Source organism: Staurois parvus, unplaced genomic scaffold (assembly GCF_062004578.1).
Source record: "Staurois parvus isolate SC_StPar_1 unplaced genomic scaffold, SC_StPar_1.0 ptg000387l, whole genome shotgun sequence".
NCBI classification, from domain to species: domain Eukaryota; kingdom Metazoa; phylum Chordata; class Amphibia; order Anura; family Ranidae; genus Staurois; species Staurois parvus.
This window is the reverse complement of record NW_028318183.1, coordinates 6,131,449-6,157,675: the sequence shown is the minus strand read 5'-3', so window position 1 is coordinate 6,157,675 and position 26,227 is coordinate 6,131,449. Positions and strand designations below refer to the sequence as shown.

At 40.1% G+C, this 26,227-nt stretch overlaps 1 protein-coding gene across 2 annotated transcripts in view; it reads right to left on the bottom strand.

The window, feature by feature from the left end:
• The window catches only part of CDK8 (cyclin dependent kinase 8), a 115,235-nt gene extending 93,182 nt beyond the window's left edge, over positions 1-22,053 (bottom strand). Inside the window, exon 1 of one of the 2 annotated variants that reach the window (XM_089685821.1) lies at positions 21,810-22,053. In XM_089685821.1, coding sequence (XP_089541947.1) covers positions 21,810-21,937 — 128 coding nt within the window. In that variant the 5' untranslated portion in view covers positions 21,938-22,053. The remainder of the gene's footprint in view (positions 1-21,809) is intronic. The other variant, XM_089685822.1, reaches the window with a different exon arrangement.
• Positions 22,054-26,227: the final 4,174 nt, after the last annotated feature.

Here is a 26,227-nt window from a genome sequence, read left to right as displayed (position 1 = left end):
CCCCATGGCTCAGTATCTAGCTTGCTCAGTGCATCCACGTGAAAGCTATGAAACTCACTATTTATACACAGACACCAATTGCAATTTAAAAAGCTACAGATGTGGGAAATTAACCTTTCATTGTCATTTTAACTTGTGCGTGTCATCTTGTGTGTCTGTACCAAGCAGGGGCGGACTGACCATTTGGAAACTCGGGCACTGCCCGAGGGTCCGGGGTCAGTAGGGGACCCATGAGATGCCCCTGGTACCTTTTTCATAGGCTTTTTTGAGTTTGGGCAAGGACACAGGGGCCCCATGATCACCTATTGCCCGTGAGCCCCATGAGTTGTCAGTCCACCCCTGGTACCAAGGCCAAACATTCCAGGGTATGGAAACATTTGATCATGGCCATCTGGGTGATTTCTGTTATTATGATTTTAAAAAGAGAGCAAAATAATTATGTGATAATAGATAGCTTCACATGATCACCATCTTTAAATGAATAAAACTTTTTGGCATGGTCATATTTTCAAAATCAATGCCAAAATTTCAAGATTTATGTCAGAGTATGCAAACTTTGGAAGAGCGCAAGCCTAATGACCAGTTTACTGAAGCATTAAAGAATGTTCACACACAATTGTGATATTCAGTCGTTTGCAGAATAAGTAAACAGGTATTTTCTTTTCAAATGTTTGCATAATTTTTAGTGAATATTCACAAAACTTAGAAAATCAGTTTGAGCCAAGTGACTGAACAAAATGTTTTGCTGTATTAGATTGCACTTACATGGGTGTTTAGCACACACTGAATTCCAGAGGCAAGAACCTGCAACTCCTAGGAGACCAGATATACAGGTAATTGCAAGGAGCTCTGGTTGCTCAGCCTCTACAGTACAATACAATGACAGACTGACAGCTGCTGCAGCCATCTGTGACTGTGCGTACAGCCAGCGATTACCTTTAGTTAGGGACAGGGGATTGTGGCCGGATACCTGGAGTGGAGTCACGTTCCCGTAATACTACTTATCAGCCCTGTGGGCAGTGACTTCACACTTCGTTCTCTTCCAGAGCTATGGCCGTTCGATTCCGTGTCCCCCACTATGTGCAGCTGTTTCACCTACAAGCTATCCAGAACAGTTGTCTTATAAATTTTACATGAGACCCTTTTTTTTTTCTTTAATTGTAATAAGTTTTCTCACAGGAATGAATGTTCCACATCTAAATCCCCTGAATCTTCAGATTGTTATCCAATGTATATTGATGGGAAAACTGATGCCTACTGGTTCCTACTTTGTGTTTTTTTTTGTTTTGTTTTGTTTTTTTAAAGTAGGAACCAGTAGGCATCACTTTTCCCCCATCAATAGACATTGGATAACAGTCTGAAGAATCAGGGGATTTAGACGTGGAACATTCATTCCTGTGGGAAATGATTACATTATAATTTTACATGAGAGACCCTTTTTTTTTTTGGTTTAAAAACACAATCCCTGTATTTGCATATATTCACTGACAATACCATTGATTCCTACTTCCAAGAAAAAAAAAAAAAAGTAAAGAGCGTGCTGAAAACTGGACTGAATATTGCTGTCACTTATATTTCCCATGCCAGACAATTAGTGAATAAAGTTACTTTGGCTATGTGTAACAATGAACACTAGCTCTAAGCCTCCATTGGGAGAAACTTCCAGGGGAGCCGCCAGTCACCTGCCTGGAAAATAAAAGGATAGCAAGCTATGGAATAAAAAAAAAAAAAAAAAAAAAAAAAAAAAAAAAAAAAGGGATGCCCAAGAGGAAAGCATACAGAGGAAGCAGGACAGGTTGAGTCACTGTCTGTCATCTGCTCCAACAATGATTTCTGCATTGTCTGACACTGAACAATGTTGTTATTGACTAACATTTAAAGCAAGAAATATTACTGAAATCATCCGGTCACCAAGTTTTGGTTATTTAAAAAGGAAAGCGACAGACTTCATGTTTTACTATAACCAGATATTTATAAATGCATGTTTTAGAATCTTATAGCTTTGAATTATGTGTGTAAAAGGGGCGGCTATATTTGCTCATTTCTTACGAATAGCTTGCACAGCTTTTTTGGTGAACTTCACCTCTCAAAGAGGAATTCCAAAATATTAAAAATGACCTTAAAGATTTATTAATTACCGCTTCCGGACCTGCCACAGTAAATTGGCTGTGGCAGGGTGGCCGGTAGAGGCACAAATTGTGTGCCTGTATGACTGAAGCAGTTTCCCGGTTGGTGGAGTGCGCCCCCGGCCACCTACGCCCCTGTGATTTGACACAGCGGGATCTTGTCAGCAGATCCTTGCCCACTGCTCGGCTGTTCAAATCACAGCCCAGAGCCCTGTGAAGACAAACACCACAGGGCTCTGAACAAAGGGAATGATCGTAAGCGGATTTTAAAATGGTTTGTCTCAACCATACAATTGCTACATCTGCAGGACAGTTTGTTCTGTTGAAAAACAGACTTGCAGGCCAGATCACCAGGTGAAAATAAAGGAAAGAAGGCCTAAGGCTAGGTTCATACTGCTGCAATTCGACTTTGTGTGATTATGTAATGTAACTTTTAAGTAGTTTGCATATTTTATGGGCCAAAATGACAGGAATCACACCAAAGCAGCACAGGAACATTTTGCAAATTCGTGATATGCTTTGTTGCACTAATGTGAACAGCACCATTAAAAACAAATGCGATTCCGTTGAATCTAAAATTGTACTAGCGTGAACTAGGCCTATAAACAAAAACTGAGAAAGTATGTGAATGAGGCTTCTACAGTGTATGTAGCCCCTTAGTGACTGAGTGTAAAACAAAAGTCAATGCCTAAACACAATTTTTCAACCTTGACATGTGTTAGTAAAACTGTACATATCTCCATATTTTACTTTGTTCATCCAGGTGGATTATCCTTCTTTTTTTTTTTTGGGGGGTGGGTAACGAAGATCTCAATTTTTTATTTTTTTTTAAACACAGGAAAACTTGTCCAAATAGTAAAAAATAATAAACTATAATCACTTTATTTTATTAAGCTGTATATTTCTTTTTCTTAAAAAAAAAAAAAAAAAGAAAAAACACAACCTCTCCTGCTCCTGATGACTGCAGTGACACCACGTTAGTTGTTGTTGTTTGTATCTATAGTAAGGCCCAACAACAACAGTGCGCATTTTGCTTTTTTTACCCTACCTAAAAAACACACCGATACTAAAATTTAAAACTTTTTTAACCAATTCAATACCGGGCAATTTTACCCCTTCCTGCCCAGGCCATTTTTCAGGTTTCAGCGCTCTCGCATTTTGAATGACAATTGCGCGGTCATACAACACTGTACCCAAACTAAAATTTTATTATTTTCTTCACACAACTAGAGCTTTCTTTTGGTGGTATTTAATCACCGCCAAGGTTTTTATTTTTTGCTAAATTAACAAAAAAAAGACCAAAAAGTTTGAAAAAAACACGTTTCTTTGTTTCTGTTATAAAAAGTTTACAAATAAATAATTGTTCTTCATAAATTTAGGCCAAGATGTATTCTGCTACATGTCTTTGGTGAAAATAACCCAAATTAGGATGTATTTTTTAGTTTGTAGGAAAGTTATAGAGTTCACAAACTATGGTATAGATCTGAATATTGATCAATCCTGAAGTACTGACAGCCAATCTAATATCTTGAGGTCCAAGAATGTCAGAACAGTACAGATATCCCCCAAATGACCCCTTTTTGCAGAGTAGACAGTCCGACGTACTTCATAAGAGGCATGGCGAGTTTTTTGAAGTTGTATTTTTTTGTCATAATTTTTCAGAAAATGAAAAAATAAAAAAAATTAATTTTCACTATTTTTTTTTTACATATGGTCACCAGTGCAGTACAGCGTCATCATATAACTGGCATGGCAGTGATCAGGGATACCGACTGGTGACAGTGTGAAAAAAAAAATATTTTTTTTTAAATATTTTATTAATTTCTTTTATTATTTTAAATTTATTACATTTTTTTTCATATTTCACTATGTCCAAAGTAGTACAATGTTACCATAGTAACATTGTACTACTTTGGGGAAGTGATCAGTATTTTTTTTTTTTTTTAACACACATAATTTGCTAATAGCAAGGAATTACTTTGCTATAAGCAAGCATTTACCTGAATGACATCGATTCATTCAGGGTTTTTTTTTCTTGTGTGCTTAGCTGTGATTTGGCCACAGCTAATCACATGACATGTGCATCTGATTAGCTGTGACCATTCACAGCTAGACACTAGTATACAATGGATGGCATGAATTAAGCCATCCATTGTATACAACTGTCATGCGACCTGCTGTGATTGGTCACAGCAGGTCACATGGTACCGGCAACGGGGCCGATACTCAGATCTGTCATCGGCCGTGTCCGAGGTACACGGCCGGGGACAGGTTGCGCCGCTCTGCAAGCGCACGAACTGCGCATGTGCAGGAATACGCCATATGGCGGCCTCCCGGAAAGCTAGTGCATTTTTGCGGACGCCATACGGCTATTGGCCGGGTGTCAAATGGTTAAACTTCTATCTAAAATATACTGAATGTGACACGGACTTTGACCCCCACACTAACCCTGGCACCTATCTAGATCAAACCTTGATCTAGCCATTTTTTTTCCTATTCAGTATTTTAATTTTTTATATTTTACATACTTGTTTAGTTTATTTATATCTTCCTGTCCTGTAAGAAGAGAAAAAAAAAAAAAAAAAAAAAAAGATACAAAATGCACAATATCTCTCTCTTCATTTAGAACAGGAAGTAAACACAGGCAGGCTCACAGTGACTGATCACTGTGATAGCCGTTCAAAGACTATCACAGCGAAAAGGTGACCTGGAACCGGGAGTCGCAGGTCCCAATTGTTAGTACAGGACCTGAGGCTCCCGGAGAAAGCCTGGTCTCTGTGCTGGGAGTGCACTGTTCAAGATACGCATACATGCAGCCCCATGGATAAAAGACCCACCTTCGCAAGGCCGCATATATGCGTACGGTCGGCAGGAAGAATAGATTTAAGAGCACAACTGAATTGTAAAGAAATAAAGATGTCCACTCAGTGTTAAAAAAATTATTTTTAAAGCAGAACCTACCCCTCCTATTCTTTACAGTCAAGAAGGCTGCTATCTCAGCCTCTGTTTGTTTCAGTTGCCATGGTGCTACACATGTGATCATTTATGACACCAGTCATTTGATGGCTTGACAGTTCAAGAGCACAAGCAAATGTGACAAAGACTGAATATCTGCAGTGCCAAAAACAAATAAGTGCAATAATGTGAGTCATCTTTCATGGCAAGCTTTGAATTTACCAGTTTTGGGAATGTTTTCATGGTTTAGTTATGCTTGAATATTAATCGGTATACTTAAACCAGCCATGAAAAAACATACAGAACTCATCACTGCCAGATTCCTAAAAAAAAAAAAAGTTAGTCTTTCGGCTGTTATGCTGGATCGCTGGCTTCGATACATGAGTCACAGACTTGGAACAGGTAGGGAAAGCGAAAGGTCCTTCAGTCACAGGATCAGTATGATAGCTAGGTAACTAGCATTTTCATTAAGAGGTTGGCAGTAGCAGCCTTCATTTTTCTCTCATGGCAGGTTGTCGTTAATACAATAACAGAAACCTGGAACAGCAGGCACTTGAAAAAAGAAGAAAGCCACAATGGTACCTAGACACAACTTTGTGGAAAAAAAATTCCAGCTCTGTGCACACCCTAAATCCTAGGCCAATGTAACATTTTCTAGTAGCAGCAAGAGCTGGTTGGCCCCCTGCTGCTATTCATCTATCAGGATGATACTATAAATTACATGCCTCTTTTTCAGCCATATCACACCTCTTTTCGCCATTGCATTTTATGGCCATACCTGGATCGAAATTTGGACAGTTCAGCCATTGGTTCAACTTTTCAACTTCTGGTCAAGGAAAAAAGTTGGAAAACTTGTGTTGATCACCAGCTGCAACCCATGGTCAGTATATTATCTCTTTTTTTCCAGTAGGCATTCCGAAAATCAAGAAGTACAGGTCAAAATGATCAGCTCTCCCAAGGCAAAAGCCACCGTGTCCACGTCAGGTAGGAAGGAAGGTTATATAGGTCACCTTACACATATTGAAGGTATTCATCTGAGAAGTAAAATAGGTCCCAATAGAGCCACCTGGTCTTAGGTTCCTCAGGTTTGTTACAGAGAGCAAAGGTTAATTACTCCAGGCATTGAACATAATTCACCCTGGCAAACCATTGGGTTATGGAGAGAGATGACCGTTTCCATATAGTAGAGATACAGTCTCTGGCAGTGTCCAGTAGGTGTTTAACCAATTCAAGTCCGGACACTTTCACTCCCTTCCTGTCCAGGCTAATTTTCAACTTTTAGTGCTATCACAATTTGAGTGACAATTGCGATTGCGCGGTCATGCAACACTGTACCCATCTGAATTTAGCATATTTTTTTTTAGACAGATAAAACTTTATTTTGGTGGTATTTATTCACCACTGGGATTTTTATGCTATATAAATGAAAAAGTCCAAAAATTTTGGGAAAAAAAAAAAAAAGTGTTTTAGATTTATTTTCAAAATTTTATTTCTTCATAAATCTTGGCCAAAATGTATTCAGCTATCTTTTTACTAAAAAAAAAAAAAAAAAAAAGCCCAAATTAGTTTATAACCAATAAATGTAATTTTTCAAAACTTAATATTATTTATGTTTTTTTAAACATGCCATCACCCTAGCAGTACAGTGTCACCATGGTGACACTGTACTACTTGTGGGGGTGATTTTTTATTTTTTTTTTTACACTGTTGGCTTTTACAGCCTTTATGTATCTAAAAGCAATCATTTCTCCTCCTCTCTGGCTGCGTTCTTGCAGCCATTGAGAAATGCTGTGAGAGCTGTGATTGGTCACAGCTTGTCACATGCTACAAGGCTGTTGTGTATAGCCTTGTACTATGTGACCTCTGCAATCATTCACAGATTTCACATGTAGTAAGCAATGATGTCAGCAAGTGACATCTTGCTTACTACTATTCATGCGATCACTGATTTACCAATCAGTGATCACACAATCGGGACCTCACAGAGAGGTCCTGTACAGCGATCTGTGTTCCACTGTGTCCGGAAGACACAGTGGGCACCGGATCCTGGTGCCTCGCACACTCCCAGGTAGCACGCACAGGCAGGGAATGCGGAGGCCCTTTATAAACGGCCACCGGCTCCTGCACTGCTACCGTCCATTCATGGGCCAGACGGGAAGTGGTTAAGTAAGGATTTGTGGCAGTGTTTTCTTGACATAGGCGTCAAATTCAGCAGGACTTCTGCCGAATTGGCAAAAAGGTGAAACCTTTGAGTTTTTGGATGATATGGAGAACTTGTGGATGAGTGAGCATTCCCAAAATATATGTAAAAGCATGCCTACATGTGTTCCACATGTCCAGCAATGATCAGTTTGTTGTGGGAAGAGCTTGGATAGGACCAAGGGAGACCAGTACCATCAAGTTAGAATCTTATATGTTATTTCCTGGTATTTGCTACAGAGAAAAAAGTGGTACTCAGGTCTCTCTCCCATTTGCCGTGGTGGTGGTGAATCCTGTTAGGAGTGTACATGAAGTATAAATTGGTAAGAAGTAGAGGTTTTCCTTATTTGTCCATCACCCAGGCAAAGCTCATCAAAAGGAATTCGATGTTTATGAAAGAGGATGAGTTTAGGTAATGATTTTAAGAAAGTTAAAAAGGTTCTCCACGTGTCTAGAGTTGGAGTGAAGGAATCGACAAGTAAATCAGAAACTTGGCCCCACACCCCGTGCCTTAGAAAATGGGCGGCTGAAGAAGCCCCTGATCTGAAAAAGTGGTCGGTATAATCTGACAGTGCTGAGCCCCTACTGGCTGAACAAAAAAGCTAATTGTCTATGCCCAGCTGAAGTTAAAAAGGTAGTGCATACGGGGATCAGTGCGCCTTAGACTAACTTGCAGTAGTTTTAACCACAAAGTACAGCAATGAACGCACCATGGTGCACTGCAGTGCATCCCCAAGCAGTAGTACTGCCAAAAGGTGCTCACATTGCACTACAATGTATGCTGTGAGTTTTGTAGGACCATGTTATAATAAAAAGGACACGCAAGTTTTTGCCTGCATTGGGGTACATTGGCTGCGGGGGTGCAAAAGTGTGAATCTAGCCTACAATATTTCTCAAACCTCTAAGACATGCAGGAATAAGCAATGTGTTTCATGCAAAAAAGGAGCTTATTAAAAAATAAATAAAAAAGTAAAAAATAGTGAAGTAATCCTATAACCTAAAATAAATATCAAACAGACATGCAATCAAAATATACATAATCCTCGTGAAACTATTTGTATCAAATTCATTTACAAATGCAACGATAAAACACCACATGTGCACATAACAAACCACAAAGCGTGTGTACAAATGTTCTATACAAAAGTGATACACATGGAAATATTCCAGGGTCCCAAATACATTTATCTCTGTGACAAGTCCACAAGTGAATTCCAACTGATTAGGTGTTCACAACATAGTAGGAGAGGATATCTTCCCCATGAACAGTAATCCATCCAGTGTGTGATCAAATACCACCACAGTGGACAAGTGAGTGGGATGTGCACCTTCCAGGTTGGGCCTCACTGTCAAACAACACTTTAAATCTCTTTCTCTCTTGCCCATTTCAGATACTTCTTAAAAGTTATGATTAGTCAGTTCCCTTATCCATTTGCCCTCACACTATTTTCACACAAATAGAGCTTTCTTTTGGTGGTTTTTGATCATCAGTGGGTTTTTATTTTTTTGTGCTATAAATGAAAAAGATCAAAAATGTAAAATAAAAATATTTTTTACTTTTTGCTGGAAAACAGATCCAATAAAAATAAAATTTCTTCATAAATTTAAGCCAAAATGTATTCTGCTACATGAATTTGGTAAAAAAAATCCCAATAAGTGTAATTAATTGGTTTGCATGAAAGTTAGAGCGTATACAAAAATGGCGGTATATATACTGGAATTTTTTTTTTCTTTAATACTAGCAATGGCGGCAATCAGCGATTTATAGCGGGACTGCAATAGTACGGCAGGCAATGACACTGGATGGGAACTGACCAACTGCCACTGACACTAACACAGTGATCAGTGCTAATAAAAAGCATTAATCAGAAAAAAGGTCAGCACTAATCCAAGAGATAAATAAAGCTGCATCCAATAGATATACCAAAATCCTATATAGTGCCATAAAACAGAAATTGCAGCGCTAAAATGACTGAAAAATATAATGTATCCACATAAATAAATATGAATGCAATAATGAGCAACAATGTAAAATAACATACGTAGAAAAATTAAAAGTCCAAAAAGGTGCATTGATAATTATAGACTCTACAAAGAAGATAGTATAATGAACCATGTATATAGTCCCACTGTCCTCCGTTAGAAGTCTTCACCCAGTGATCCAGGACATTCAAGAGTGTCACCTCCACCAAAGGCTAAAATGAAGGCTCATTAAAAATGTTGCTGTCTAAAAGTAGAACAGCAATATACGATGGCTCGTGTCCCATGAGGTGCGTGCATCGGGGGCACACAGACGCGGCACTCATGTTTCCGTGAAATTCAAACGGTTTTGTCCAGTGCTTGCGGCGGGAGGAGGCGGCGGCTCCAGGGCAGCAGCATTAGAGTGCATATACTGACATCTGGTGGAACGCAATGTGAGGAGGATAATTGATTTCCTGATGTATTGGAGGATCGCATCTTGGGAGTTAATCATTATACAAGCATATATTTCAGTTTTACTTTTAGACAGCAATATCTTTTAATGAGTTTTCATTTTAGACATTGGTGTAGGTGACACTCTTGAGCCCTGGTTCACACTAATGAGGTGCAGGAAACGCTGTGAATCCTGTGCGTTTCCCGCGCTGCATTGCAATCGCACAGCGTCCATGCGATCTCCTACGGGTGTCAATGTTAAATTTATGACACCCCGAAACAGATCACAAGATGCACTGAGATTACTAGAATTCACATCGCATGGGTGTTCACACCCACGTGATGCGAATTAGGTGCAGGGAAAAAAAGGGTCCTGCACCTTTTGGTGCAGATGCGATTTAAGCCATACAAAATGTATGGCTCAAATCGCACCGCACAGATATCGCATGTGATTTGCACAGGAATGTGGTGCGATTATTGTGCAAACCATATGCAATGTGCCGCACCGCATTAGTATTAACCAGGGCTGAATGTTCTGGATCACTGGGTGAAGACTTATGGGAGGACAGTGGGACTATATATGTGGTTCGTTATACTATCTTCTTCATAGAGTCTATAATGTTCATCAAAACACTTTTTAGTTTTTCTACCTATATGTTATTTCACATTGCTGCACGATTGAATTCTTATTTATATATGTGGATACACTATATTTTTCAGTTGTTTTAGCGCTGCAATTTCTGTTTTTAATAAAAAGCACTGACACTGTACAAATGACACTGGGCAGGAAGGGGTTAACATCTGCGGCGATCAGAGGGTTAACTATGCTAGAGAGTGATTAGACTGTGTACTGTTCTACTAGGGAATGTGCTGGATTTTATCTCCCTGCTTTGCAGAGAGTTAAAAACCAGCATGTCCCCGTTTACACTTACACTTCTGTCAGCTGCCCCGCCAATCACTAAGTAATTGACATCTACGGGAGCCAATGACAGCGCGGGTAGAACGCCCCCCTACCCAGAAATACAAAAGCACGTATATATACACACACACACGATTTTTCAAAATGGCCATCCTGTAGTAGTAAAACTACAGGGCAGCCAGGAAGTGGTTATTGGAGCACTCATAGAATAAAAGTAGATGGAATCTCCATAGTATAAAACTGCATCATTTATTGGCATGATAAAAACGCAAACTCACAAACTGTTTCTTTAACAAGGCATCAGCAAACAGCATACAGCTATGAGCATAAGCCAGTGGATAGGAATCCAAGATGACATCCAAGCTCCACCCAACATTATAACATCACTTCACTCCCTATAGCTGATTAACACTCTAAACACCTATCCAGTTGGAGTTTGTGGACCTTATACGAACATAAATCTATGTGTTTTGGGGCGTTGGAATATTTACGTTTGTCACATTTATACGCACTATTTGTGGTATCCCAGAGTTTTTTTTCCCCTCTTAGAAAATATGTGCAGGAACTCAACCACAACCCCATCATACCCCTTCAAATTTCATTAACAGTGGGAGGGTCATAAAGGGGCATTAACTATCAGGAGTGCAGTACATGCAGAGTTCAGGGGTATGCTGCACACAGAGTGAAATTGGGGAAGATTAAACAGCTGTCTTTTTTTTGTCAATCTGTTTCATGAGCGAGATTCCTCTTCACTGCATGTGCTGTAGAGGGCCATCTTTATAACCACTTCCAGACCGGACACTTTTACCCCCTTCCTGACCAGGCCAATTTTCAGCGCTATCACACTTTGAATGACAATTGCGCGGTCATGCAACACTGTACCCATATGAATTTTTTACCATTTTTTTGAGACAGATAAAGCTTTATTTTGGTGGTATTTATTCACCGCTGGGATTTTTATTTTTTTTGCTATTTAAATGAAAAAGTCAAAAAATTTTGAAAAAAAGGGTTTTTTTAAATAAAATTTTGCAAATAAATAATATTTCATCATAAATCTTTGCCAAAATTTATTCCATGGTGACACTGTACTACTTGTGGGGGGTGATGATTTTTTTTTTTTTTTTTTTTTTTAACACTGATTGCTTTTACACCCATATAGGATGTAAAAGCAATCATTTCTCTTTCTCTCTGTGTGCATTCTTGCACTCATTGAGAAGTACTGAGTGAGCTGTGATTGGTCACAGCTTGTCACATGGTACAAGGCTGTTGTGAATAGCCTTGTACCATGTGACCTCTGTGATCATTCACAGATTTCACACGTAGTAAGCAATGATGTCACAAGTGACATCTTGCTTACTACTTTGCATGTGATCACTGATTGGCCAATCAGTGATCACATGATCGGGACCTCGTACAGAGGTCCCGTCCGACGATCAGTGTTTCACTGTGTCCGGAGGACACAGCGGGCACCGGATCGCGGTGCTGCACGCTCCGATGGAGCGCGCAGAAGCAGGGTGCGAGGAGGCCGTTTATAAACGGCCACCCGACTCTGCATTGCCACGGTCCGGCCGTTTATATACAAGTGGATAATGTGACGGAAATTTCCTCTTAGACAGTTTTTGTGGTAACCAGTGTCCTCATTGGCAATTTCCCCTCCATTTCTGCTCTGGTGGCAACTCAAGGTTTTTAATTTATCCACTCTTATTCCTGGTGACAACAGAGATCAGGACATTAGAGGGAGTGAACCTTCCTAAAAAGAACACAGCAATAAAAAAAAAAAAAAAAAAAAAAAAAAACACTTGGCAGTGGTTTTACCTCTCACCACTCTATCCAAACCTAGAAAAAAAGGTTTTGCCTTTAGTTAGACTAACTCACAGGACTAAAGGTCTTTGCTTTCACAATAAATATCCTGCACCTTCACGTTTTGTGTATGTTGTGTAAGTCAATTGGCAAACATCCTTTGTAATGGTAAATCCTTTCAATGGTAAAACCTTGATCAGAGGACCAGGGCCATTGAGGATTATTTACATCCTGAGCCCAAGTCCTCTGTCTCCTGGCTGCACAGGAACAGTAAGATTTCTATGGGGCTCATCTTCCTGCATCACCTGTAAGAAGATGGTGGCAGATGGGCCCATAGACTTCCATGAGGCAATTCTGCACAGGCATGGCTAAGAGACAAAGGACTTGTGGCGCAGGATGTAAACAATCCCTGGGGGCTGCAGCCAGCATATCAAGGTAAGAGTGAATCTCTGAAGAGAAATTTCTGGAATATCTGAAAGTGGGTGAACACCTATGCAAAGCATGGTATAATATATGCAATTCTCTCTATACAATAATGCCCTATTTTTTTAGTACATTCGATAGACTATTAAATACTGTGCATTTAATGTTATGCAAATGTAGAACATTAAATGCACAGTATTTAACACTGTATATTCAGAACATTTTCTACTTGAGCATCCAATATATATGTAGGATATAGTTTAAAGTATATCATATATACACACACATATATACTTTGAATTATTGGTACCTAGCAATGAAGTACACACAGTATACCTTTGTAAAGAGTGTACTACTCATGGGAATGCAGTACAGGCAGTCTCCGAGTTACAGACATCCAACTTAAGAACAGAAACAGCGTGACGTCATGTTGGTCCCAGAAACCACTGTGTGGCCATCTTGCTGGTCACTCCATGCGGTCACCTGCTATCCAACAGACCTGTCCGCAATCCCACATCACTGCATGGCCAGTTAAACCTTCCTTACGCTATCCAAAAAAAACAAAAACTTAAAAATACATTTTTGCTGGCATTACACTTAAAAAGTGTACCTGTTCCAAATTACATACACACCTACAGAACCAGTCAGTATGTCATTTATTAGCATCTGTTATATTATGTGAATTCTCTGCATTGGGTTTATTTACGAAAATATACCATATAGGACAAATTATTCATGTGTAATAGTAGAACATCTTTTATACGTGAAACTCAGCAACAAAACATATTACAGCAAGAGCTGACTATTTATATAGAATACAATTTAGTATGCACAACATTTATTAGGATACCAAACCAGTGTATTAGTCATAGATATTACAATGGAATATTTAGATTTAGGGATGAGCTTGGGTTTGCTCTGAATCCAGAAAGAAGCAGCCAGCGCAGGCCAAGTCAGCTGTGGCCGGGACATTCTCTGCCACTGCATGTACACAAAGGGGTGGAATGCCTGTGACATCATCGACCTAATACAGTCGTAAAGCCATATTAGGTCAGTGATGTCATGAGCATCCCTGCTCCTTGTGCACATGCAGCTGAAGGGTGGGGATTGCACTGGATGCAGCTGATTGGCCCAGCACTGACAGCCTCCCTCTAGGTTTGGCAGAATATGGGGTATGACCAATGCCAAGCTCATCCTTATTTATAATATGTTGTAGTAAGTGAAGCAATGTACCACATCTTTTAATGTATTAAAGCATCTCTCTGGAGTACATGCACATGTTCCCATACGTTCCCCCCTTTTAACAAGCTACAGTTAAGTACCTATGATGAGTCCAGAAATATAGTGTGCTTCTGCCTTCCTCTTTGACATGCCAATACAGCGCCAAAATCCTAAGCATGCAGTGTAGTGTCAGCCCTGCCTACTTCATTTCTGATCAATTTCAAATAACCCCGGCCTCTCTTCATCCCCTCCCCAGCTCCATAACCTCTCCTTGTGCACCGGACATTAGAAGTTCCATGCAATTTTCTGTAGATTCTGTGTGTTAGCCCAAAGAAAATATGATTCACACGCAATACAGGAGTGATACACATAACTTGTTACATTACGTGACATTATTTGTATCCAACCATTATACACAGTTTGATGTTCAACAAACTCTGCCTGTCTAACATGCATAACCTGTAATACATAGATAGATATAGATATCTATGTAAAAATGAAATACACAATTTCACCTGGTTAACCCAGGGTGTTCCTTATCCATATATAATATTGTATTAAAGTGTTAGCGTTCCTAAACCCACAACAGTAAAATCAGTCTGTATATACAGTAAAGCATGCTTGTAATACTCCCTGTGGAGCCTAAGGGGTTAATGCTCAGCATTGTGTAATAAGGCTGTTTGATCCTGTCTTCTCTGATCCTACTCTTCTACTGTTCCCGATCCATCTGCTGATAGTACAGAGCTCTAGGAGTCGCTCTGCACATGCTCAGTTTGGTGTGTATTGCTAGAGAGGTTTTTTTTTTTTTCTTTGGGAGGGTGCATGTGATTGGCACAGGGCCAATCAGCACTGCTCAGAGGGTCAGGGGTTATACAGCCTCATAGGACAGTCAGAGCAGAATGAAAACTCCTCCTACAAGCTTTAACCAGTGCTCAGCCCAACACTGATAAAAGTCACAAGACTGCTATATACTGCTTATGAGAAAAGGTATTTAACAGTTTATATTTACTCAAATAAATGTCCATGTTCTGTGTACTGTGGAAGAAGTGTCATTGTAGAACAACTCATTATGTAGCTTTTAGAACATAACGTCAGCAACATGTGTAATATAAAATATGTATACTTAATATAATACACCAGCCTCTGAATCCAAAAGTCCAATATTCAGGATAATATAGTCACCTCAAAGTGTCTTATATGTAAAGTGCAAAAAAGGCAAATCATTTAACACCCCAATAATTAGAGAAAAATGTATACATACATAAAGATATAGATCAGTTCTGTGCCCGAGCACACTATGGGTCCTTATGTACATACAGTATGACACATACCAGCACAATCTCACAGGTCACCATGGGGCTTTATGTATATTATATAGGACATATGCCAGCTTTGTGCTCAGAGAAACTATGGCACAATATATTATAATGTACGTCACCAAAGTTCCCTGCCTCGCTATAGGACATTATAGCTATAATATATTGTCAAATATATATACAACCTGACACATCATAGGGCATTACATAACAGTATATGTACCAGCACTGTGTCCAGTATGGGGCATTATGTATACAGTACTGTAGGATACATGCAACCACTTTGCCCTGACACACTAAATGATACATATGTAATATATTGCAGAATATCTGCCGGCTGTGAGTCCAGGTACAGTGGAGGGCATTATATATAAATTGTGTAAGATATATACTAGCTCTATGCCCGGGCACACTATGGAGCATGGTGTATATAATATATAGTTGGGTATAAACCACTTTTGAGCCCTGGCACACAACGAGGCATCATGAATTAGAGGGGTATCTACCAGTTCTGTGCCCAAACATTACAGGGCATTAGGTAAAAATATGTTGTGGAACAGCTACGTATGTATGTGGGTGTACATATACCCCCATAATTTCCAGGCACACTATGGGGCATTATGTATACATTGTGCATCCTAGCCCTATGCCCATGCACAATATGGGGTACTATGTATATAGAAATATAAATCCCAGCTCTGTGCACAGGCACACAATGGAATATATATATATATATATATATATATATATATATATATATATATATATATATATATATATATATATATAATCCCAGTGCCCAGGCACGCACTATAAAGCATTATGTATATAGTGGGGTATATATCCCTATGGGTTATGTACAGTATACAGTAGGGTGTCAATATAAACATGGGATATCATGTATATAGTAGGATATAATGTATACAGTAGGAAATATAAAACCATGGGGTTTTATGTGCATAGTGGGGGGTATATATTACTATGTGGTATAATGTATACAGTGGGGTAATTTGTACATAGAAGAGTATAATCTATACATAGTAGGGTATATAGTTAATTATGGAGTAATAAGTATAATAATGGGGCATTACGTGTATAGTGGGACATACATATACCATTATGAAGGATTGTGTTTGTGGTAGGGTATATATAATGATGTGGTATTCTGTACAGAATGGGGTGTATCTATGGGTTATAATGTATATGGTAGGATAGAATATAATCAAGGGGTATTAGGTGTATAGTGGTTGTATATATTACAATGTATACAGTAGGGTATAATTTGGGGTATAATGTATAAATAGTGGGGCGTACATTTAATAATGAAGCATTATGTGTGAAGTGAGACATATAATAATGGGGTATTATGTGTATGTGAGGTAAATATACCATATGGAGAATTGTGCTTGTTTTAGGGTATATAATCAAGGGTATTATATGTATATAGTGGGGTGTATATAATTATGTGGTATGTGTACAGTGGGGTATTATGAATATATAGTGGGGTGGGTATGTATATATATATATTTATATATATATATTTATGGGCTTTTATGTATATAGTGAAGTATATCACTATGGGGTATAATGTATACAGTAGGATATTATATAGTCACGAGGTATTATATGTATATCGGGGTGCATATATGATTATGTGGTATAACGTATATAGTGGGGGATATATCGATCGGGTATTATGTATAGAGTGGTGTGTGTGTATATTCTTATTATACATACATATACAGACACGCATACAGTATAACTATGGGGTATAAGATGTATGTGTGTGTGTATATATATATATATATATATATATATATATATAGTGGGGTATATATCATTGTGCAGAATTGTGTTTGTTGTAGGAGATACACACACATATATATATATATATATATATATATACACACACACACACACATACACACACACATATATATATATATATATATATATATATATATATATATATATATATATATATATATAGTATGCCGTATAGAGTGTGAGGTGCATATATCTCATATATATATCTATGGGGTATGATGTACACATAGTGGGGTGTATATTTAATTATGGGGTATTATGCGCGAAGTAGGATATATATACAATAACAAGATATTATGCATATAATGGAGGAAGGAAATATAGATCTCATTATGAAGAATTGTATTTGTTGTAGGGTATGTATAATGGAGTATTCTGTATAGAGTGTGGTGTGTGTATATTATATACACACACATTATGGTGTATAATGTAGATATAGTGGGGTATTCTGTACAGTGGGGGGGTGTATATTATATACACACTATGGGGTATAATGTAGATATAGTGGGGTATTCTGTACAGGGGGGGGGGGGGTGTATATTATATACACACACTATGGCGTATAATGTAGATACAGTGGGGTATTCTGTACAAGGAGGGGGTGTATATTATATACACACTATGGGGTATAATGTAGATATAGTGGGGTATTCTGTACAGTGGGGGGGTGTATATTATACACACACTATGGGGTATAATGTAGATATAGTGGGGTATTCTGTACAGGGAGGGGGTGTATATTATATACACACTATGGGGTATAATGTAGATATAGTGGGGTATTCTGTACAGTGGGGGGGTGTATATTATACACACACTATGGGGTATAATGTAGATATAGTGGGGTATTCTGTACAGGGGGGGGATGTATATTATATATACACACTATGGGGTATAATGTAGATATAGTGGGGTATTCTGTACAGGGGGGGTGTATATTATATACACACTATGGGGTATAATGTAGATATAGTGGGGTATTCTGTACAGGGGGGGTGTATATTATATACACACTATGGGGTATAATGTAGATATAGTGGGGTATTCTGTACAGGGGGGGGGGGTGTATATTATACACACACACTATGGGGTATAATGTAGATATAGTGGGGTATTCTGTACAGGGGGGGTGTATATTATATACACACACTATGGTGTATAATGTAGATATAGTGGGGTATTCTGTACAGGGGGGGTGTATATTATATACACACTATGGGGTATAATGTAGATATAGTGGGGTATTCTGTACAGTGGGGGGTGTATATTATATACACACTATGGGGTATAATGTAGACATAGTGGGGTATTCTGTACAGTGGGGGGGGTGTATATTATATACACACACTATGGGGTATAATGTAGATATAGTGGGGTATTCTGTACAGTGGGGGGGTGTATATTATATACACACACTATGAGGTATAATGTAGATATAGTGGGGTATTCTGTACAGGGGGGGGGGGTGTATATTATATACACACTATGGGGTATAATGTAGATATAGTGGGGTATTCTGTACAGTGGGGGGGGTGTATATTATATACACACACTATGGGGTATAATGTAGATATAGTGGGGTATTCTGTACAGGGAGGGGGTGTATATTATATACACACACTATGAGGTATAATGTAGATATAGTGGGGTATTCTGTACAGGGAGGGGGTGTATATTATATACACACACTATGGGGTATAATGTAGATATAGTGGGGTATTCTGTACAGGGAGGGGGTGTATATTATATACACACTATGGGGTATAATGTAGATATAGTGGGGTATTCTGTACAGTGGGGGGGTATATATTATACACACACTATGGGGTATAATGTAGATATAGTGGGGTATTCTGTACAGGGAGGGGGTGTATATTATATACACACACTATGGCGTATAATGTAGATATAGTGGGGTATTCTGTACAGGGGGGGTGTATATTATATACACACTATGGGGTATAATGTAGATATAGTGGGGTATTCTGTACAGTGGGGGGGTGTATATTATATACACACTATGGGGTATAATGTAGATATAGTGGGGTATTCTGTACAGTGGGGGGGTATATATTATACACACACTATGGGGTATAATGTAGATATAGTGGGGTATTCTGTACAGGGAGGGGGTGTATATTATATACACACTATGGGGTATAATGTAGATATAGTGGGGTATTCTGTACAGTGGGGGGGTGTATATTATATACACACTATGGGGTATAATGTAGATATAGTGGGGTATTCTGTACAGGGGGGGGTGTATATTATATACACACACTATGGGGTATAATGTAGATATAGTGGGGTATTCTGTACAGGGAGGGGGTGTATATTATATACACACTATGGGGTATAATGTAGATATAGTGGGGTATTCTGTACAGTGGGGGGGTATATATTATACACACACTATGGGGTATAATGTAGATATAGTGGGGTATTCTGTACAGTGGGGGGGGTGTATATTATATACACACTATGGGGTATAATGTAGATATAGTGGGGTATTCTGTACAGGGGGGGTGTATATTATATACACACTATGGGGTATAATGTAGATATAGTGGGGTATTCTGTACAGGGGGGGGTGTATATTATATACACACTATGGGGTATAATGTAGATATAGTGGGGTATTCTGTACAGGGAGGGGGTATATATTATACACACACTATGGGGTATAATGTAGATATAGTGGGGTATTCTGTACAGGGGGGGGGTGTATATTATATACACACTATGGCGTATAATGTAGATATAGTGGGGTATTCTGTACAGGGAGGGGGTGTATATTATATACACACTATGGGGTATAATGTAGATATAGTGGGGTATTCTGTACAGTGGGGGGGTGTATATTATATACACACACTATGGGGTATAATGTAGATATAGTGGGGTATTCTGTACAGGGGGGGGGGGTGTATATTATATACACACACTATGGGGTATAATGTAGATATAGTGGGGTATTCTGTACAGGGGGGGGGGTGTATATTATATACACACACTATGGGGTATAATGTAGATATAGTGGGGTATTCTGTACAGGGAGGGGGTGTATATTATATACACACTATGGGGTATAATGTAGATATAGTGGGGTATTCTGTACAGGGGGGGTGTATATTATACACACACTATGGGGTATAATGTAGATATAGTGGGGTATTCTGTACAGTGGGGGGGTGTATATTATATACACACACTATGGGGTATAATGTAGATATAGTGGGGTATTCTGTACAGTGGGGGGTGTATATTATATACACACACTATGGGGTATAATGTAGATATAGTGGGGTATTCTGTACAGGGGGGGGGGTGTATATTATATACACACACTATGGGGTATAATGTAGATATAGTGGGGTATTCTGTACAGGGAGGGGGTGTATATTATATACACACACTATGGGGTATAATGTAGATATAGTGGGGTATTCTGTACAGGGAGGGGGTGTATATTATATACACACTATGGGGTATAATGTAGATATAGTGGGGTATTCTGTACAGTGGGGGGGTATATATTATACACACACTATGGGGTATAATGTAGATATAGTGGGGTATTCTGTACAGGGGGGGGGTGTATATTATATACACACACTATGGCGTATAATGTAGATATAGTGGGGTATTCTGTACAGGGGGGGTGTATATTATATACACACACTATGAGGTATAATGTAGATATAGTGGGGTATTCTGTACAGGGAGGGGGTGTATATTATATACACACTATGGGGTATAATGTAGATATAGTGGGGTATTCTGTACAGGGAGGGGGTGTATATTATATACACACACTATGGGGTATAATGTAGATATAGTGGGGTATTCTGTACAGGGGGGGTGTATATTATATACACACTATGGGGTATAATGTAGATATAGTGGGGTATTCTGTACAGGGGGGGTGTGTATATTATATACACACACTATGGGGTATAATGTAGATATAGTGGGGTATTCTGTACAGGGGGGGGGTGTACATTATACACACACTATGGGGTATAATGTAGATATAGTGGGGTATTCTGTACAGGGGGGGGTGTATATTATATACACACTATGGGGTATAATGTAGATATAGTGGGGTATTCTGTACAGGGAGGGGGTGTATATTATATACACACTATGGGGTATAATGTAGATATAGTGGGGTATTCTGTACAGTGGGGGGGTGTATATTATATACACACTATGGGGTATAATGTAGATATAGTGGGGTATTCTGTACAGGGGGGGTGTATATTATATACACACACTATGGGGTATAATGTAGATATAGTGGGGTATTCTGTACAGGGGGGGGGTGTATATTATATACACACTGTATATATACAGGGAATTGTGTTTGCTGTGGGGTATTCTGTATGTAGAATTGTGGGGTATAGATGACAATGATGAATGGTGTGTCTAGTAGTGGGGTGTATATATAATTATGGGGTGTGTATAGATATATTATATACACAGACAGAGCAGTGCCCCCGTCCCCTCCCCCTTCCCCGGGCTCAGTGTCGCCCCCTGCACACAGGTCAGGCCTATGCACGGCTCTCCAGGGGCCCCCAGGCCTGCTTAGGGCCCTCTCTCACTCACCCATCTTTCCTCTTGGCTTTGAACACATGCCCGTAGGTGCCTCTTCCAACTTTGCAGCCCTCGTACTCAAACAGGTCCTCCACCCGCTCCCGCTCTCCGGTCAGCTTCAGCTTGAAGTCATAGTCCATGGTGAGGAGGGAGGGAGGCGGCCGGCCGGGGAGAGGAGAGGAGCCGCACTCGCACACAGCCCGGGATCCAGCCGGTCTCTCCTGTCCTCACACTGCACACGCCGCTGCTGCAAACACCGCCGTAAAGAGAGACGCGGCACGACACGCCTACTACTGGCTGAGCGCCGCCCGCTGGAAGGTGACGGCTGACCCGGGATAACCTGAGAGCTGCACACCCGGGTTACCGGGCACCGACACCCCGGAGGATCGCTCGGTGTAGTCTGCGAGATATCAGCCCGTGTGGGCGAGTGGCCATTAACTCCGACCTACCTCATGTGATCGTACCGTCTATGTACATCCATCTCTGATCGGGCCTCATCTACACAATGTACAATCTGATCTGTCCTCTATCTACTTATGTGTGTCTGTACAATCTGATCTGTCCTCTATCTACTTATGTGTGTCTGTACAATCTGATCTGTCCTCTATCTACTTATGTGTGTCTGTACAATCTGATCTGTCCTCTATCTACTTATGTGTGTCTGTACAATCTCATCTGTCCTCTATCTACATATGTGTGTCTGTACAATCTGATCTGTCCTCTATCTACATATATGTGTGTCTATACAATCTCATCTGTCCTCGTCTACACACGTGTGTCTGTAAAATCTGATCTGTCCTCTATCTACATATATGTGTCTGTATAATCTGATCTGTCCTCCTCTACACATGTCTGTACAATCTGATCTGTCCTCTATCTACATATATGTGTCTGTATAATCTGATCTGTCCTCCTCTACACGTGTCTGTACAATCTGATCTGTCCTATATCTACATATGTGTGTCTGTACAATCTGATCTGTCCTATATCTACATATGTGCGTCTGTACAATCTGATCTGTCCTATATCTACATATGTGTGTCTGTACAATCTGATCTGTCCTCATCTACATGTGTGTCTGTACAATATGATCTGTCCACATCTACATGTGTGTTTGTACAATCTGATCTGTCCTATATCTACATATGTGTGTCTGTACAATCTGATCTGTCCTATATCTACATATGTGTGTCTGTACAATCTGATCTGTCCTATATCTACATATGTGCGTCTGTACAATCTGATCTGTCCTATATCTACATATGTGTGTCTGTACAATCTGATCTGTCCTATATCTACATATGTGTGTCTGTACAATCTGATCTGTCCTATATCTACATATGTGTGTCTGTACAATCTGATCTGTCCTATATCTACATATGTGTGTCTGTACAATCTGATCTGTCCTATATCTACATATGTGTGTCTGTACAATCTGATCTGTCCTATATCTACATATGTGTGTATGTACAATCTGATCTGTCCTGTGGGCTTGTTCACCCCATAAGGTGAGTCAGAGTGCATGTGTTTTGGGCAGTCTGTTGATTTCAGCGGGCTGCACAGTGTGTGGAAGCCTATAAAACGTTGTTGCGGCCTCGTTTTAGAACTCCTAGCACACCAGATGACACGGTACAGCAGTGTTGTGTGTATTACTGGCACAAATGCAGGTGTGTGTGCTCGGTGTATGGGACTGCCAATAAGAATGAATGTGGGCAGGCAGTGTGTTTCTGTCTTACCTATATATCATTCTGTCATCTATCTGTATACACGGATCAGCCAGAAGTTTATGACCACCGACAGGTGAAATAAATAACATTGATTGGAGCTCAGAGCAATGGAAGTAGGTGGCCTGGTCTGATGGATTACGTCTTCGTTTACATGGTGGATGGCCGGGGGTGTCTGCATGGCATCAGGATGTAGTATGGGAAGAAGACAAGCTGGTGTAGACATTGGGCAATGCTCTGCTGGGAAACCTTGCCCCTACCATTCATGTGGATGTTACTTGTCACGTACCACCTACCTAAACATTGTACACCCCTCCATGCAAATCATATTCCCTGATGACAGTGACCTCTTTCAGCAGGATAATATGTCAACAACGATTTGTGGAACACAACAACGAGCTTGGGGTGTTGGCTTTGCCTCCAAATTCTCCAGATCTAAATCCATTGAGCAGCTGTAGGATGTGTTGGAAGTCCAATCAATGTAGACACCAGGGGCAGACTGACCATTCGAGCCCTAGGGCACGGGGTCAGTAGAGGGCCCCATGAAATGCCCCTGGTACCTTTTTTATAGGTTTTTTTGAGTGTGGGCAAGGACACAGGAGCCACATGATCCCCTATTACCCGGGGGCCCCATGAGTTGTCAGTCCGCCCCTGGTAGACACCACATCACAGGATTAAAGGCTCTTCTGCCAGATAGCACAGCATACCTTCAGAGGTCTAGTGGAGTCCCTGACATGTCAGGGCAGTTTTGGTGGCAAAAGGGAGACCTACTCACTATTAGGTGTGTAGTCATAAAGTTCTGGTTGATCCGTGTGTACAAATCTATCCTATAAGGCAGTGGTGGGCAACCTTTTTTTTCAACTGAGCCAAATCTCGCCAAAACCACGATTGAAATTTATTTTGAGAGCCACATTTTTAAAACTGAAAATACATAGGATGGTACACTGTTTTTAGTTTCAATAAGTTTTTATAGTAATTCATCCCCCATAGTAATTCATCCCCCATAGTAATTCATGCCCCATATAGTAATTCATCCCCCCTATAGTAATTCATCCCCCCTATAGTAATTCATCCCCCCTATAGTAATTCATCCCCCCATAGTAATTCATCCCCCATATAGTAATTCATCCCCCATATAGTAATTCATCCCCCATAGTAATTCATCCCCCCTATAGTAATTCATCCCCCATATAGTAATTCATCCCCCCTATAGTAATTCATCCCCCATATAGTAATTCATCCCCCATATTAATTCATCCCTCATATAGTAGTAGTAAGTAAGTAGCAAGTAGTAAGCCAAGTCCCCCCTGTGTCAATTCACTTACCTTTGCTCCGCGCGTTCCTCTCGCCGTGTTCCCCGCGCTGTTCCGGTCTTCAGGGCGGACTGTGAGAGGAGCCTAGCTCCCCTCACGTTCGTCACGCTGCCCCGCCTACACACATCCTGACAGCCAATCACTAGCTATCAGGATGTGAGTGGCAGCGAGACTGGCCAATCATTGCTGGGCTAGCTGCAGAGTCCTCGGCCGCCCGAGAGGAGGGAGGGGAGCGGGCGCCCGGCACACAGAAGAGCCGCATTAAAATGTGTAAAGAGCCGCATGTGGCTCGCGAGCCGCGGCTTGCCGACCACAGCTATAAGGTCACCGCTGTCTGCACTGCCCTCCTTGTGCTCACTGGTGCACTGGGTTGTGGAGGAGGAGGAAGCGGCTGGCTCATGCTCCCAGCAGATCGCTGAGAGGCTGAGCCAGGTGCTGCTCCAGACTCTGGGGTGGATCCCGACTTTGAAGTTGGGATCTTTCCCCAGCCTGGACCGGCTGAGTGATGTCAGCCAACAACGGGCTTCAGACCACTGTCAGCTGAAAACAGGTCACAGGAGTCTAGAATGAACTGCACTCCTATGATCCACATGAGAAGTGCAGCTAAAAGAGCTTTGGCTGTACTTCTCCTTTAATTGAACAAGCTGAAGTTAGAAGCTGACTGGCTGCCATGCACAGCTGCATCACATTTTGCACTCCCCTGTTTTAGTAAATCAACCCCATAGTTGCTAAACTGGGGGATTTTCACATTTCCACTCTGTTGTAATTAATGCAATCACAGTCATTCATCTATTATTTGTAATATTCACATTAAAAAAAAATCCTTCTTAAAAAGGATTCAATTGAAGCTGAAAGTTTAAAAAGAGTAATATTTCCTGTACAAAAAAATCTTCCGCTACGTGTGCCATCTAGCATCCAGCTATTCGGTCTCTAGTATTCTAGGATGGCTTTCTAACGCAGAACGTCCACAAACCTAAGCTACCATTAATGGACTATTTGTCAAATCAAAATGTTAATGCAAACATTAAATATATCAAAAATGAAACAAAATGAACACCAGCCTAGAGAAGTAACATTTCTGCACATTTTGAAACCAGAAAAAATGGAAATTTTCCACAAAAAAAAAAATTAGTGCAAAACGTTTTACAAATTGAAAGGCATTTTATTGCCCTGGGAACGTGACATGCAGTGTACATACAAGTATTATGTTTGAAATAAAAGTACAGCTTATTCAGTAAACTAAACTTGCGTTTTAAAATTTGTGATGATCCAGAAGCGGCAGAAAGAGTGTTTCTGGAATGAAAAAATGGAAATTTGCAGGTGTGAAAGTGACAGCATGTTTTGCATTATTATTATTATTATTGTTCAGGATTGATATAGCGCCAACAGTTTT